This window comes from Populus euphratica, unplaced genomic scaffold (genome assembly GCF_000495115.2).
Source record: "Populus euphratica unplaced genomic scaffold, PopEup_1.0 scaffold607.1, whole genome shotgun sequence".
Taxonomy (NCBI): Eukaryota; Viridiplantae; Streptophyta; class Magnoliopsida; order Malpighiales; family Salicaceae; genus Populus; species Populus euphratica.
In genome coordinates, this window is record NW_011500486.1 from 7551 (window position 1) to 23838 (window position 16288).

A 16288-nucleotide genomic window follows, 5' to 3' on the forward strand; every position below is an offset into this window, starting at 1 on the left:
AGTGACAAAATTTAATGACATTACTTACCTCATTTTCATAAATGCATCTTTGAAATATTAATCAGGACAACAATTGAATAAGTAAGGGTCATCCTAATAAAATTTTTACACGTTGCTCAAAAATTTTCTTTTGTCTTTGGTACTCCAATGAGCTGGCAAAAATCCTGAAGCAAGAAAATTGATATTTTTAGCAAACCAAGGCATTGAACTAAAAGAAAGTAGAGATTCATCAAGAAAGTAATCATTGATTGGTGTGATGTCGGGTGTCAAATCTGTTGTCACTTTTGATAAAAGATCCGCATCAATATTTTCGATGCCTTTTTCATTCTTGATTTTTTCCTGATTGGTCATGGTATGAGAAAGTAAAAATGCTAACAGGGAATCAATCTTTTCTTTACAATGTTCAGATTCAACCCCTTCCTTATCCTAAAAGATTGACTCATCATCTTTCTCACAAGGTTCAAGTTGGTTTTTGAATAACCTTATACCACTACAAAAAGTGATGACTGATTTGACTTGATCCATGTGTTGACTTCCATAACTACTTGCATTTGCATTGTATTGCCCCTTGGGATTTTGCTGTAGTTGAGATGGAAACTTACCTTTCTCTTGAAAATTGAGAGCAGATGTGAATTTTGCAAGAGTTTCTTTAAAATCTGTTATGCTTTGAGCAAGTTGAGTGTTGATTGTCTCTTGCTTTTCAATGAATGCATACAAAGTTTCCTCAAAATTTCTTGTAGGAGGTGGAGCATAAGGAGGTGCATATCCATGAGAATTTTGGAAATTATGGTGTGCTTGAAACGGTGGTTGTGAAGTTTGTGCATTGTTGTTCTCACTCTTCCAACTGAAATTTGGGTGATTCCTCCAACCAGGGTTGTATGTTTGGGAGTATGGGTTGTGGTATTGGGTCTTTAAAAACTATTTAAAGCATAGGATTGTTCATGGAAACCTTCCTAATAGTATAATAATAATAATAATAATTGTAGCAGTAGTAGTAATAACAATAATAAAGAAGAAGAAGAAGTTGACCAGAACTTTGAGATGGAAGATTAAGGATTAAACAATGATAACAGCAAATGTCAAGGTTAGAAGATCCACTAATGGTATTGACCACTCTTTTTCAATTCTAGTGCCTCAACTTTTCTAGCTAAAGATGCAAATTTGGCTTGAAGGTCATGATCTTCCCTAAGGTTGTACATACCTCCACTAGATGTATGAGGTTGAGTTTTACTCGGTGCCTCATATGTACCCGTGGTGTCCCAATTTTGAGCATTTTCAGCAAATAAGTCTAAGTATTTCGTTGTTTCATTAGGGTCTTTATCTTTAAAAGTTCCATTGCACATCAATTCAACCATTTGCCTATCTTTAGGTGTTAACCCTTCATAGAAATGTGAAACCAATCTCCATGTTTCAAAACCATGATGAGGGCAAGTACTAAGCAAGTCTCGATACCTATCCCAACATTGGTAAAATGTTTCTCCTGGTTTTTGAGTGAAAGTGGTGATTTGTCTTTTGAAAGAGTTTGTTTTGTGAGATGTGAAAAACTTTTTTTAAAATTATTGTTGGATTTCATCCCAAGCACGAATGGATCCTGGTCTTAAATTTTGTAGCCATGTTTTAGCTTTATCTTTTAATGAAAAAGGAAAAAGCTTTAATCTAATGGTGTTCATGCTACAATTTAAGTTATTATATGTGTTGCACACCTCCTCAAATTCCCTTAAATGCAAGTATGGATTTTCCAATTCTAAACCATGAAAAGAAGGTAAAAGTTGAATAATACCTGGTTTAAAATTAAAATGAGATGCATCAGGAGGAAAAACTATGCATGATGGTGCACTTGTTCTTGTGGGATTCATGTGGTCTCTAAGTGTTCTAGCACGGTTATTCTCATTATTCTCATTTTGAAGTGATTGATTATCTTCTTCGGCCATATTTTCTGAAAATGATGAGGATACCCTACAAAGTCTACCACTTGATGTACGTGACCACACTCTCATGCACGTGCAGGAATAAAATAAAAAAAAGAAGAAGAAGAAAGCAAAAGAAGGAGGAAGAAAACAAAATAAAAAGAAACAAAAGAAAAGAAACAAAGTTATATACAAGAAAAGTGAAAAGAGAAAATAAAATAAATACTATAATTTATACAAGAACTTACCTCCCCGGCAACGGCGCCAAAAACTTGACACGACTAAAAGATTGATGTCTTCTCCCAAGTGCAGGAGTGTCGAAGTAATAAATAACCCGGCAAGACCGGGGTCGAACCACAGGGAGGTTAATTGTACAAATTATAAATAACAATTATAAACAACAATAACTATAATAATAATAATAAGAATAATGATAATAATAATAGTAGTAGTAGTAGTAGTAATAAAAAAAGAGAAGAAGAAGAAGATGATGAGAACTTGGAGATGGAAAATTAATGTAAGGATTAAACAATAATAATAACAAATGTCAAGGTTAGAGGTTCCACTAATGGTATATCAAACAAGTATAGTATAAACTCTTATTATTGAATTGGAAACCACACACAAAGGAGGTTCCAATCAGATTATATATTGTTAACATGATTACATTAGTCATCTTATTCAATTAATGCTAATACTTGTAAATCTCGTCAAGCATTCATGATTATAACTTATGTTAACAACAAATCAAGTTCCTTTCATAGCTCAGGTGTCGGTTATACCATACATTATGGGCTATGAAAGTGCCAAGCATTTGTTGTACCAAGTGTTATACAACATAAATCAAGATTAATCATTTAACAAGCAAAGTATTAAAGAGTAAACAAGATAACAAATATAAAACATGTTAGTATCAAACATTAAAGTCCATATTAAGTTTACATTATACTTATTCTCACACCATTAGTGTAACCTTTTCACCTTGACATAATTAACTTAGCTAGACATAATGAAAGAAAGCAAAATAGATAAACAAAATAAGAACATAAAAGTTAACTAAGTAAAGGAAAGGAAATGAAAGGCATAAACTTAATATTAATGAAAACAAAGCATAAAAAATACAAAGAGAGAAAGGAAGAGCATGATCTTGATCTGAACACCAAGATGCCTAAATGCATGGCAAATGCCTCCTTTTATAGGCCAAAATTGGGAACTATTAATTTGATGACTAATTGATAAGTGGGTGGCCAACTTTTGACTTGGTGACAATCCTTATCTTCTCTTGTCTGCCCAAAACGTCATTGATAACGTCAAAACTGGAGCCAGTTGCAAACATGAAAGTTGTAGGCAATTGTCTCAGCTTTCTTGTGTAAAAAATTCAGCTCATTTGGACTTCTAGAACTCCAGATATGGCCAAAATACCGAACAGTGCTCGGGCTGGAAGACAGATTCGGGCTTCTTTGTTGTTTCTACAATTTGGACTTGATAATGGCCTTTTTAGATCTTGGGCTCCATATGAAAGTTGTAGGCCTATGTCTTACCTTTCCATCCATATAAATTGGACCTAAATCTGAGATATATAGCTCTAGATATGACCCAATTACCGAACAGTGTTCCGGTTTGGATTGCACCGACATCTCTTCTCTAAGTTTGACCATCTCTTTATCCATGCAATTTAAGTTCTTCAAGTCATCAATCAATCCTTTCATTTATGTACACTTTTAAGTACTAATCAGCTATAGAAGCTCAATCCTAGGATGACTTCAAGATAGAGTTTGAGAATCAATATTACTCCAAATATCATCGGAAGATGAAGGAACAGGAATTCCTAGCCTTAAGACAGGAGGGAATATCAGTACTCGAGTATGAGAGATGATTTCATGACCTCTCACTATTCGCACCACATTATATCCCATCAGAATAACACATTATAGATAAGTTAAGGGATGGCTTCATATGAGAATTGAAGTAGGGGTTGATTGCTTTGTAATTCAAGATAGTAAGGGAACTGATTGAAGCAGCACAGGCCTTAGAGGCTTGTATGGAAGAAGGCCAACAGAGTCATACAGGTGCAGGAAAACGAAAAGATATGGAATTTTTAGGCAGGCCACCACTTCCAAAGAAAGGTAGAAGCAAACAATTCCTTCAATTCAAAAAGAAAGGGGGGACATCAACTAGCTTCCGACAGGATATCAGTGGGAGGTTGGGAAGTGGTCAGACCCGCCCCAGGGCTATAGCTGTAAGGGAGCATAATGATCAGAAGGAAATTGGCTACCTCGATGTGCTCAATGTGAATAAAAACACCCCGAGAGTTATATGGTTTCTCTTAAATGGTGCTATATATGTCAAGGAGAAGGTCATAAGTGGAAAACCTGTCGGTACTTAGGAAGAAGATGTCATCACTGTGGTGAGAAGGGTTACTTTAAAAGGGAATGCCCCTAGTTAAACACTAAATAACCTTAGAGACATAGGCAGCAAAGTCAGAGTCATCAGCAATTTATCAAAGTAAACAGATCGAGAAGGTCGACTCAGTCAGGAGCTAACTCAAATAGGGGATGACCTAGAGTGCAAAATGAAAGGGATCAAGGAAGGGTTTTCCATATGACCTAGGAGGATGTCAGAGCATCATCAAATGTGGTGGCAGGTATGCTGCAAATGAATGACTATCAAATGCATGTTTTGTTTGATTCCGGTGCCACTCACTCTTTTATAGCAAATAAAAATGTAACCAAATTAAGTAAAGAAACAAAAAGGGCAAAGAAAGGATTTATTATTGGGACACCTTCATGTGAAACTGTGGAAACAAATGTTGTATTTGAAGGGGTGGGAATTAACATTAATGGGTGTGAACTAAATGCAGATTTAATACCCCTAGAATTAAATGATTTTGATATAATTCTAGGTATGAATTGGTTGGGTAAAAATAAGGCTCATCTAGACTACTTTACAAAAACAGTAACCTTCCAAGGGACTAAGGGTGAAATAATGGTCTTTAAAAGGATCAAGGAAGGGTTTTCCATATGACCTAGGAGGATGTCAGAGCAGCATCAGATGTGGTGGCAGGTATGCTGCAAATGAATGACTATCAAATGCATGTTTTGATTGATTCTGAGAGAACTTCCAACTTTCCAAATATGATGTCGGGTATGGTTGCAAGAAAACTACTAAAGAAAGGTTGTATAGTATACCTTGCTTATGTGATAAATTCAGAAAAGGGTAAAATAGGACTGTTTGACATTCCAATTGTAAAGGAATTTCTGGATGTATTTCTGGAAGAATTGCCAGGACTAACCCCAAAAAGAGAAGTTGAAATCACCATAAATATATTGTCTGAGGTGTCTCTTATAGCCCAACCATCATATAGAATGGCCCTAAAAGAATTGGATGAGTTGAAAATTCAATTGCAGGAACTTTTAGACAAAGGGTTCATACGACCAAGCAACTCACCTTGGGGGGCACCTGTATTATTTGTGAAAAAGAAGGATGGAACGTTGAGGCTTTGTAAATTACCGTCAACTGAATAAAGTGATGGTAAAGAATAGATATCTGCTTCCGCGGATAGATTATTTGTTTGATCAGTTGAAGGGTGCCAAAGTATTCTCAAAGATTGATTTAAGATCGGGTTACTACCAAATGCGAATCAAAAGGCGAGATGTGCTGAAAACTGCCTTCTGAACTCGCTATAGACACTTTGAGTTCTTGGTGCTACCCTTTGGATTAACTAATGCTCCAGGACTTTTTATAGATTTAATGAACCAAGTATTCCAACCATACCTAGATAAGTTTATTATTGTATTCATTGATGACATCTTGGTTGACTTCAAATCCTATGAGGAGCATGAACAACACCTGAGACAGACACTACAGACTCTGAGGAGCCGTCAATTGTATGCCAAGTTAGATAAATGTGACTTCTGGTTAAAAGAAGTTACCTTTTTAGGGCATGTAGTGTCTTTAAAAGGCATTTTTGTGGACTCTTAAAAGGTGGAAGCAGTTTTAAGATGGGAAAGGCCTACTATGGTAATTGAAATTCATAATTTTCTTGGATTAGCAGGGTATTATAAAAGATTTATCGAAGGGTTTTCAATGATAGCAACTCCATTAACACGACTCATCAGGAAGAATATAAGATGGGAGTGGTCAAAAGAGTGTGATGAGAGCTTTCAAGAATTAAAAAGAAGGCTTACTACTACACCCATACTAATCCTTCCATCCGAAATAAAAGGCTTTGTAGTCTATAGTGATGGCTCAAGAAAAGGACTAGGTTGTGTTCTAATACAGCATAGAAAAGTAGTTGCCTATGCATCGAGACAACTGAAGACTTATGAAGTCAACTACCTTGTTCACGACTTAGAATTGGCAGTAGTGGTTTTTGCTTTACGAGTATGGAGGCACTACTTATACGGATCCCGAGTCTAAATTTTCACAGATCATAAGAGTCTTAAATATCTGATGTTGCAGAAGGAGTTGAATATGCGACAATAGAGATGGGTAGAATTAATTAAAGACTATGAATGTATTAAAGATTATCATCTCGAAAAAGAGAATGTAGTCGCGGATGCTCTCAGCCGTAAAGACAAGGTGATTACCAACGACTTGGAATGAGGAAACCATGATTAAGCTAAAGAGATTAGGGGCAATATTAGGTGTGAGTCTGGAAGGATCCTTAATGGCTCAACTAATAGTGAAGTCAGGATATCAAGAGCAAATATTAGAGGCACAACAGCATGATGATGAGGTGTTAAAAGTGAGAATCAAACTGGAATCAAGGGGTGAAACTCTTTTTTGAATGGGTGATGATGGAATAGTGATGTTGGGGCAATATATGTATATGCCTAACAACAAAGTCCTTAAACAAAAGTTACTATGAAAAGCTCATGAGTCTAAGTTCATTGTACATCCAGGTAGTACTAAGATGTACCCAGATATGAAGAAGTACTACTGGTGGCCAAATATGAGAAAAGAAGTTGCTGGTTATATGACAAAGTGTATTATTTGCCAACAAGTAAAAGTAGAACACCGAAAACCGGCAAGGCTGTTACAAGCATTACCAATCCTTGAGTGGAAGTGGGAGATGATCATAATGGACTTTGTGTTGGGACTAACCAGAGGAAAGAGGGGAAATGATGCAATCTGGGTTATTATGGATCGACTAACTAAGTCTACCCTTTTCCTACCAGTAAAGATGACAGATCCAGTTGACAAGTTGGCTAAGATTTATATGAATGAAGTTGTAAGGCTTCATGGAGTCCCAATATCTATTGTTTCAGACCGAGACCTAAGATTTACTTCACATCTCTGGCCAAGCATACAACATGCCTTGGAAATAAATTTGAGTATCAGTACTGCCTTTCATCCACAAACTGATGGCCAATCTGAGAGAATTATTCAGATCTTAAAGGATTTACTAAGGGCATGTGCTTTGGAATTTAGCGGAAACTGGGAAGAGCACCTATCATTAGTAAAATTCACATATAACAACAGCTATCAGGCAATAATTGGAATGACCCCATTTAAAGCTCTTTATGGAAAAAAGTGTAGGACACCCTTGTGTTAGGAAGAAGTTGGGGACTTTGTGTTGGGACTAACCAGAGGAAAGAGAGGGAATGATGCAATCTGGGTTATTATGGATTGACTAACTAAGTCTACCCTTTTCCTACCAGTAAAGATGACAGATCCAGTTGACAAGTTGGCTAAGATTTATATGAATGAAGTTGTAAGGCTTCATGGAGTCCCAATATCTATTGTTTCAGACCGAGACCTAAGATTTACTTCACATCTCTGGCCAAGCATACAACATGCCTTGGAAATAAATTTGAGTATCAGTACTGCCTTTCATCCACAAACTGATGGCCAATCTGAGAGAATTATTCAGATCTTAAAGGATTTACTAAGGGCATGTGCTTTGGAATTTAGCGGAAACTGGGAAGAGCACCTATCATTAGTAAAATTCACATATAACAACAGCTATCAGGCAATAATTGGAATGACCCCATTTAAAGCTCTTTATGGAAAAAAGTGTAGGACACCCTTGTGTTAGGAAGAAGTTGGGGACAAAAAGTTGTATGGGGCAGAATTAGTACAAATCACTACTAAAAAAGTGAGGATTATTAAGGATCGAATAAAGGTTGCTTAGGATAGACAGAAGAAGTATGCAGATATTCAAAGAAAACCACTTAAATTTTGTCCTAGAGATAAAGTATTTCTGAAGGTAGCTCTATGGAAGCACATGCTGAGATTCGGCATGAAAATGAAGTTAGCTCTGAGGTTCATTGGACCATTTCAAATCCAAAAATATATGGGACCTATAGCATTTGAAATAAACTTACCCTCACAGTTGGTCAAGGTTCACAATGTATTCCATGTTTCTTTGTTGTAAAAAACCAATATAGACCCTTCAAGAGTGTTACCTCAAGTGTTAGTGGAGGTAAAAGAAGACTTAACACTTGAGGTAAGACCGATAAAGATACTCGATTGGGGAGAGAAAGAACTTCGTAACAAGAAAGTTACCATCGTTAGACTCTTATGGGGAAGCTCATAAGTCGAGGAAGAAACATGGGGGAGAGAATTAGAAATGAGACAAAAATTCCCTGACTTGTTTATAAACTCAGGTACATCACTTAAATTTCGAGGAAAAATTTTTTATTAAGAGGGGAGAATGTTAACCTCAAGAAAAGAAAAATTATATATAATAAATAAATAAAAATTCAAAAAAAAATTAATATAAATTTCTGGGGGAAATAATTCGACATTATAATAAACCCGGTACTATTGAGAGTTGGATTTAATTGAAGAGAATAATACATTTAAAGGAAAACGGGGGGCCTAAATGCAAATAAAGGAAAATATAAAGTATAAATACTCTCTTCACCAAAAAAATCTATGGGAACCATAAAGAGAGAAGATAGGGAGTTTTATACCCATTTTTGAGAAATCAAGAGAGAAACACTAAAATTTCAAGAACCCGTCCAAGATTAAGAGCTTATAGATAGAATAAACACTTGAGAGCAAAGGATTGCTGAGAAAATGAACAAGAAAAAAAGAAAGGAGGGAGTTGAAAATCTTCAATTGGTTGAAGATCAAAATCTTAATTTGTACCGGATAAGGTATTCTAAACATGATCTTTAAAAAATTCATTTTTAAATTTGACAAAGAATGTCAAGGTTAGAAGATGCACTAATAGTATTAGAGATAAGTAAAGTATAAATTATTTATAAATTATCACATGATCATATTAATCATCTTATTTACGTAACATCATACTTATAAACACTATCAAGTATTCATGATGCTAACTTATGTTGACAACAAATCAAGTTCTTCTCATAATAACAATGTCAGTCGAAGATTATGAAGGATCAAGTATTTGATGTACTAAGTATTATATAACACAAATCTAGATTAACCATTTAACAAGATATTAAGAATTAATAAGACAAAAATGATAAGACATGTTAATAGCAAGTTGTTTAGGCATGAACAAGAGATTAATGAAAGCAAAACTTAAGCATTACAAAAAATTTAAAAGAGAGAGCAAGAATATGATTTTGATATGAAAAACAAGATGCCTAAATGAATGGCAAATGCCTCCTTTTATAGGCTATAATTTGAAACTATTCATTTGGTAATTGATAATTGATATAGTGGTCAACTATTAATTAGTGGACTTGGTGGACAGCAGCACTTAAGTATTTTGGTTGGATGAATTGACATTAATGCAATTAGAATTTGGTAAAGTGTTCTTCATGAAAGTTGTTGGAAATTATCATTTCCTTCCACCCATCAAATTTCAGATCATTTAGAGGACGACTGCTTGAGATATGTCTAAAATACTAAGCAGTGCTGCTAATGGACATGGTGGATAGCCCTCATGCTCTTGTCTGGATGAAATATCATTTCTACCATCCGAATTTGAGCTGGTCTTCTCTATGAAAGTTATTGAAAATTTTCTTTTCCTTCCACCCACTAAATTTCAAATCATTTAGAGGACGACAGCTTGAGATATGTCTAAAATACTAAGCAATGCTGCTAATGGACGTGGTGGATAGCCCTCATGCTCTTGTCTAGATGAAATGTCATTTCTACCATTCGAATTTGAGCTGGTCTTCTTCATGAAAGTTATTGAAAATTATCTTTTCCTTCCACCCATCAAATTTAAGATCATTTGGACTTCTAGAACTCCAGTTATAGATAAAACTCTGACCAGTATTTGGGCTAGATTGCAGGACAGATTATGACTTCTCTTTTGTGGCCAAACTTTGGGTCGGTTATACCTCACAGTATAGGTTATAAAAGTGACAAGCATTTGTTGTACTAAGTGTTATACAATATAAATCTAGATTAGTCATTTAACAAGCAAAGTATTGGAAAGTGAACAAGATAACAAATACAAAACATGTTAATATCAAACATTAAAGTACATATTAAGTTTATATTATACTTATTCTTACACCATTAGTGTAACCTTTTTACCTTGACATAATAAACTTAGCTAAACATAATGAAAAATAAATAAATAAATAAATAAAATAAGAATATAAATAAGATAAAAGTTAACTAGGTAAAGGAAAGGAAATGAAAGGCATAAACTTGACATTAATAAAAGCAAAACATAAGCAATACAAAAAATACAAAGAGAGAAAGCAAGAGTAAGATCTTGATCTGGAGACTAAGATCCTAAATGCTGGCAAATGCCTCCTTTTATAGGCCAAAGTTGAAAACTATTGATTTGATGACTAATTGATGAGTGGGTGGCTAACTCTTGACTTGGTGACAATCCTTATCTTCTCTTGTCTACCAAAAACATCATTGATAATATCAGAATTGGAACCACTTGAAAACATGAAAGTTGTAGAAAATTATCTCAGCTTTCCAGGAAAAACAATGGAGGTCATTTGGACTTTTAAAACTCCAGATATGGGCCAAAAACTAAACAGTGCACTGGTTGTAAGACAGATTTGAACTTATTTATTGTTGCTATAATTTGGACTTGAAAATGGCCTTTTTAAATCTTAGGCTTCATATGAAAGTTGTAGACCTATGTCTTACCTTTTCATTCATATAAAGTAGACCTAAATCCGAGATCTACAACTTCAGATATGACCCAATTACCGAACAGTGTTTTAGTTTGGACTGCACCAACATCTATTTTCTAAGTTTGGTCATCTCTTTGTCCTTTCAATTTCAATTCTTAAATTCATCAATCAATCCTTTCATTTATATAATAAGCTTGCATTTAAAATGAATATTTACCACAAATTAAAGATATCTTATATTATTAGATATTTTATTATAAAACAAGCTTTAGTTAAGGAGTTATTAATACTTGAAGTGCAAAATGATGATATAAAACCTTGATAAAAATTCATTTTTAAGCACTAATCAGATTGCTGGAAATGATTTACATGACTAGCTTCGGCTAATAGCATCCATGATAGGATTGCCGAGAAATGATTTACATGATTAGCTTTCGTGATATGATTTCCGGGAAATGATAGGATAGGATTGCTAGGAAATGATTTACATGAACTAATGGCATCCATTATAGGATTGCCAAGAAATGAATTACAGGATTAAACTTTGCAAGATCACCTAGTTCATACAAGTAAATTTGAGTATTCACATTAAAAATATACAAATGAGTGTTAATTGGGTTTAAAAGACTTACAAGTAAAATATAAGTTTTCTGTTAGAATTCTTATGAATCTGATAGAAAGTTAATACTTCATTCGTATTCATTACATGAGTACATATATATTCTTTATCAACATAATCATATGTTTATTTATGTAACAGGTCCATCAAATATAAAAAAAATCATTAGTTGAGGACTCTACTTTATAAAGCTTATGTAAATATTTAACTTAAAACAAAAAAGAATTAACGTATTTATGTAATATATTTTTATGCGAACCTTAATGTATTTATAAAAATTCAGCTTAACATGTAGTATTTTAGTTATGTTGTAATTAACCATTTTAAAATATTTAAAAACACTTGTTATAGTGTAAGTATTTTCTCTACATGTTTGTATTCCTTTTCTTTTAAATTTTATAATATAATATATTAAACCATGTTCATACTAAACTTCCTCGTAGGATAACTAGACCAAATTTTTAATAAAAAAAATTACCCTTGAATAAAAAAAAATAAGTCAGGATGTTTTAGCATTAATTGAGTCATACAGTTCAAACTGTTAGACTGTTACATATATGTATGGAATGGAGTACAAAAAAACGCTTTACTTCTAAAAATGTATCCATCTAATGAACCAAAATTCTAGAAGTTTATTATTATTATTTTCTCAAGGCACCTATAAATGCATGCCCTTTCTCTTGCTTCTTATACAGATGTGGATGAAACTTTCTTGATTCTAGCCACACAGTTGTCTGTTGGTCTTGTATGAGGGAGGAACATCCACCGACATTCAGGATTTTCACGTCCCAGCCTGTAACATCAAATACATATAGTATACAATAATGTATCTATGAGAAAATAACACTGGATCGTTCATAAATATTAACAGAGGGACTCACCTATAATCAAGAAGAAAATAATGCAAAAAAATAGATATTTCAAGCTTGGCAAGATCATTTCCAGGGCATAGCCTACTTCCAGCTCCAAAAGGAAGGAAAGTCCCTGGTTTGGGGGTATAATTCTACAATTAAATATGTTAATATATATGTTGATCATCAAAATATAATTTATAGTAACCACTACTGAAGCTGATTAACTTACATCCCATCTTGAAGGATTAAATTCCTTTGGATTTGGATAGATTTCTGGATCCAAATGAACTGTCCTGAACCAAACTAGAACTTTCCAACCTTTTGGAATGATGTATCCTGAAGATCATGAAATTATATCCGTCAATGAACGAACTATAGGTCTATCAAAGAATGTAAAATTTTACACTAACTCCCCTCGGGAAAAGATCTTTTAGCAACTAACCATTTATACTGAAATCTGTTTTTGCTTCTCGGAAAACGGTAAGCGAGAATGTGATCAAACGAAGTGTTTCATCAATCACCTGTAACAAATTACAAAATTGAAATGTGCTGTTATGAACTTGATTGATTTGCAACAAGTTGAACATAAAATCATGACAGGCTGCTAATAAATTGTACCTTGGAAAGATAATCCATTTCTCGAACTTCCTTAAGTGACAATCCTTTTTGTGCTGGCAGCCTCCTTTTTACAATCTGTTCTTGCTCTTCCTAAAACAAAATCAAGTGATGGATAACATACTTTCAACAAAAAAATGGTATATGTCTTATAATTAATGGAATTATGGTACATACCTTAGCTTTTTGGAGAAATTTTGGATGTTCCTGGAGGAAAATAGTAGCCCATGTCGTGATATGGCCAGAAGATTCATGGCCTGCATTCAAGTACATCAAAATTACATCTATAATTTCTTCATCGGTTAATTTCCTACCATTTTCATCTTCAACACCCAATAGAGAGTCCATCATGTCTTTCTTCTTTGCGTTAAGAGCACCGTTCTTCCTTAAATTTCTACGCTCATTCACTATAGATTGGAATACAGCGACAAGTCTTTTGCGGGCCTGGAATTAATAAAAATTCATTAACTTAATCCCCTATTTACAGCAGGAATTAAACAAGGCTAAAGTTAGATGAGTAAATAATAATAGTAATCAAGAAAAGCGAGATCAACCTTCAATGCCTTATAGTAAGCGAATCCAGGAAGATTGATTGCCATGGCTCTAACTCCGTAATTAAGAGTGGTGTAATCCTTCTCTAAAGCCTCCATGACCACCTCACTCTCAGAGCTAAGAAATATATACATGATTATTCTGAAGGTAAGTTTTCTCACTTGAGTTAAGAACTCGATCTTCCCCATTGTGGTCCATTTTTCCAACATAGCTATTGCATTTTCTTCTATATATGGAATGTAAGCGGACAATGCTTCATGACCATTGACAGGAGCGGACGTTAAGCGGCGAAGGTGCTTGTGCTCTTCGTAAGAAATACCAATGAAGGATTTCCTTCCGACAAGCTTTAGTGTGGAAATTGGCCATCCGGGCTTAAATGCATCATCGTTACTTAATACTTTTCTGCATGCTTCAGGTGTTGTTACAAATATACTCGGATTCCCAAACATGAAGGCCTTGTAGATTCCATTATGTCCATATCTGTATCATATTGTTTTCATTCAATTGAGTAATATATCATTAATTAATTAACGTAAAACAATTTCTTCTCATAAGCTAGAGTACTACTAATATTAAAGATATGATTCAAGCAACAATAGAGCAATTCAACCATGTAACTTCAATTACCATGCACCAATGTACGAGTGTGACACCCCTAAGAATGGCAACCAAAGCCAAGATAGATAAACCACTTTCTTTTCCTTAGAGAGATAACATAACAAAGCAGAAAACAATCAAAATTTCAAGAATACTAGTCAAGGTGTGAAAGGGAAGGAAATCTTCGAATCACATCCACATGCTTAAGATTTGGAGTATCATGTGATGTAATAATTGGAACAGTTAGCAAGATTAGGACCATTCATCTAAAATTAATATGGACCCAGAGAGAATTATTGAAGAACAAATACTGTAGGGTACATATTTCACAAGCTCTATCTTCTCTGGTTTAAAATACTATAGTACAATACTTTAAATATTCTTAATATTAATTAAGATTTGCTTTAATAACAAAATCAAAGGGATTAGTGGCAGATAGGATAATTAAAGGCTAAACATAACGAATATTATTCTGAAACACAACCAAACATTACCCTAGATGATGCTGCATGCATCTAAATAAATTATTTATTTATTACACCAAATTGCCACTTCCCCTGAAAACAAAGAAGAATGATGGAATGAAATCATGCCTAGAGGAAAGCCAGAAGACTGGAAATGCCATGATATATGTATATGCATAAAAAGGAAAGAGAAAGATGTGGAGAAAGAGAAATTAGCAGTATACTTGTTGATGAAGGTACGCATGAAAGAATCAGGATCGCTAAACTTGAAAGCTCTGAGAAAGGACCACATATTGCCAATGAAAGGCCAACCCAAATCCCCTGGAGGTAATGAGTATTGCTTTTCACCCAGTTCGGCTTCATACCACCACCAATTCACTTTCTTTAGAATCCATTTCCCAACCCCTAATCCACCAAACATGACTGCTAGGACCACCCAGATGGATCCCGACTCCATAGCTAACTAGCTTAATTTGAAACAAGGAACCAGACAGAGGGGCTACCTAATAAAAGAATTTGATACAAGAGACTACTATTAGACATGCATCCCTCTCAGTCACTTGCTATGAGAATTCTGTTTGAAGATGCAGGGGCAATATTAGGTGTGTGTATATAGAAACAACACTAGTTTGAAGATGCAGGGGCAATATTAGGTGTATATCAGTCACAGGCATATGCGTAGGTATATGGATTGTACAAGGGATTTGTGTGAGCAACGGCCAACCCTCCTATAAAAAAAAGTACCAAGAATTATGTCAAAAGTCGGAAGGTCCTCTAATATAATAAGCTGTGAAGAAAAGTGAGGGACACACACACACACAAATATATATATATATGGGTAGCTTTAACCAAGAGAATATGAGAAATATATCATGATATATAGATGTGAATGTAATGGGAGATGTTTTTAAATGATTGAATAAGTCATAGGGGGGAATCTGTTAGATGAGAAAACAAATAGTAACAATAATTTATAGTGGCAAAATATTGGGGGTGCTGGAATCTAATCAGTTGACAATTTTATTGATGATTATAATTGATATTTGTAGATGAAGCTGCCAATACAAACATCTCAGGAATAGATGTATAAAATAAATGGAATCGGGAAAAAAAAAAAAAGCACAATAATTAGCCTTTATGAATGCATTGATGATCCCGATAGTAGCTATCAACCAAGCAAGGAAAAAAAATGTATTCTGACTATTCAAAGTAGCAAACAACTAAAGTATTCATTTAAAACAAATAAAATGAAAATTTTGTTCAAAACATGTGGTTAATTTTGCACAAGCCAAGTCTGTCATCATCATGGAACTAACATGAGTTTCTACATATCTGTTAGTATTTGTACCAAAAGCATGTTTCATTTATACTTTTTATCTATAGGAACCGAATCCTATGCCAAGAAGATGAAGAAGAAGAAAATGAAGAAGAGAAAGAAAGACAGGGTGCGAGGAAAGGACAAACTTGCTGATGTAGTGGCGATAATGATTCCAGCTAGGTTTCAATACCTATACATTGCAAAAATAGAAAAATAGGATAAACATGTGGTAAATATTATGGATTGCACGTATAGAAGCATCAAATCTTAGCTTTGAAATGCTGCACAAAGCATTGTGCACTTAAAAGAAAAGAAAGGATTGGATGA

General features: G+C 34.3%; 1 protein-coding gene across 3 annotated transcripts in view; it reads right to left on the minus strand.

Annotated features, from left to right (window-relative positions):
* Positions 1-15115, minus strand: part of LOC105114977 (ent-kaurenoic acid oxidase 1-like) — a 17918-nt gene extending 2803 nt beyond the window's left edge. Inside the window, exons 1-9 of one of the 3 annotated variants that reach the window (XM_011011720.1) lie at positions 14868-15115; positions 13585-14062; positions 13208-13474; positions 13034-13123; positions 12858-12936; positions 12645-12751; positions 12443-12545; positions 12220-12354; positions 12119-12169 (exon numbers count right to left, since the gene is read on the minus strand). In XM_011011720.1, coding sequence (XP_011010022.1) covers positions 12119-12169; positions 12220-12354; positions 12443-12545; positions 12645-12751; positions 12858-12936; positions 13034-13123; positions 13208-13474; positions 13585-14062; positions 14868-15100 — 1543 coding nt within the window. In that variant the 5' untranslated portion in view covers positions 15101-15115. Of the gene's footprint in view, positions 1-12114; positions 12355-12442; positions 12565-12644; positions 12752-12857; positions 12937-13033; positions 13124-13207; positions 13475-13584; positions 14063-14867 lie in introns of those variants that run through there. The other 2 variants (XM_011011723.1, XM_011011722.1) reach the window with 2 other exon arrangements.
* Positions 15116-16288: the final 1173 nt, after the last annotated feature.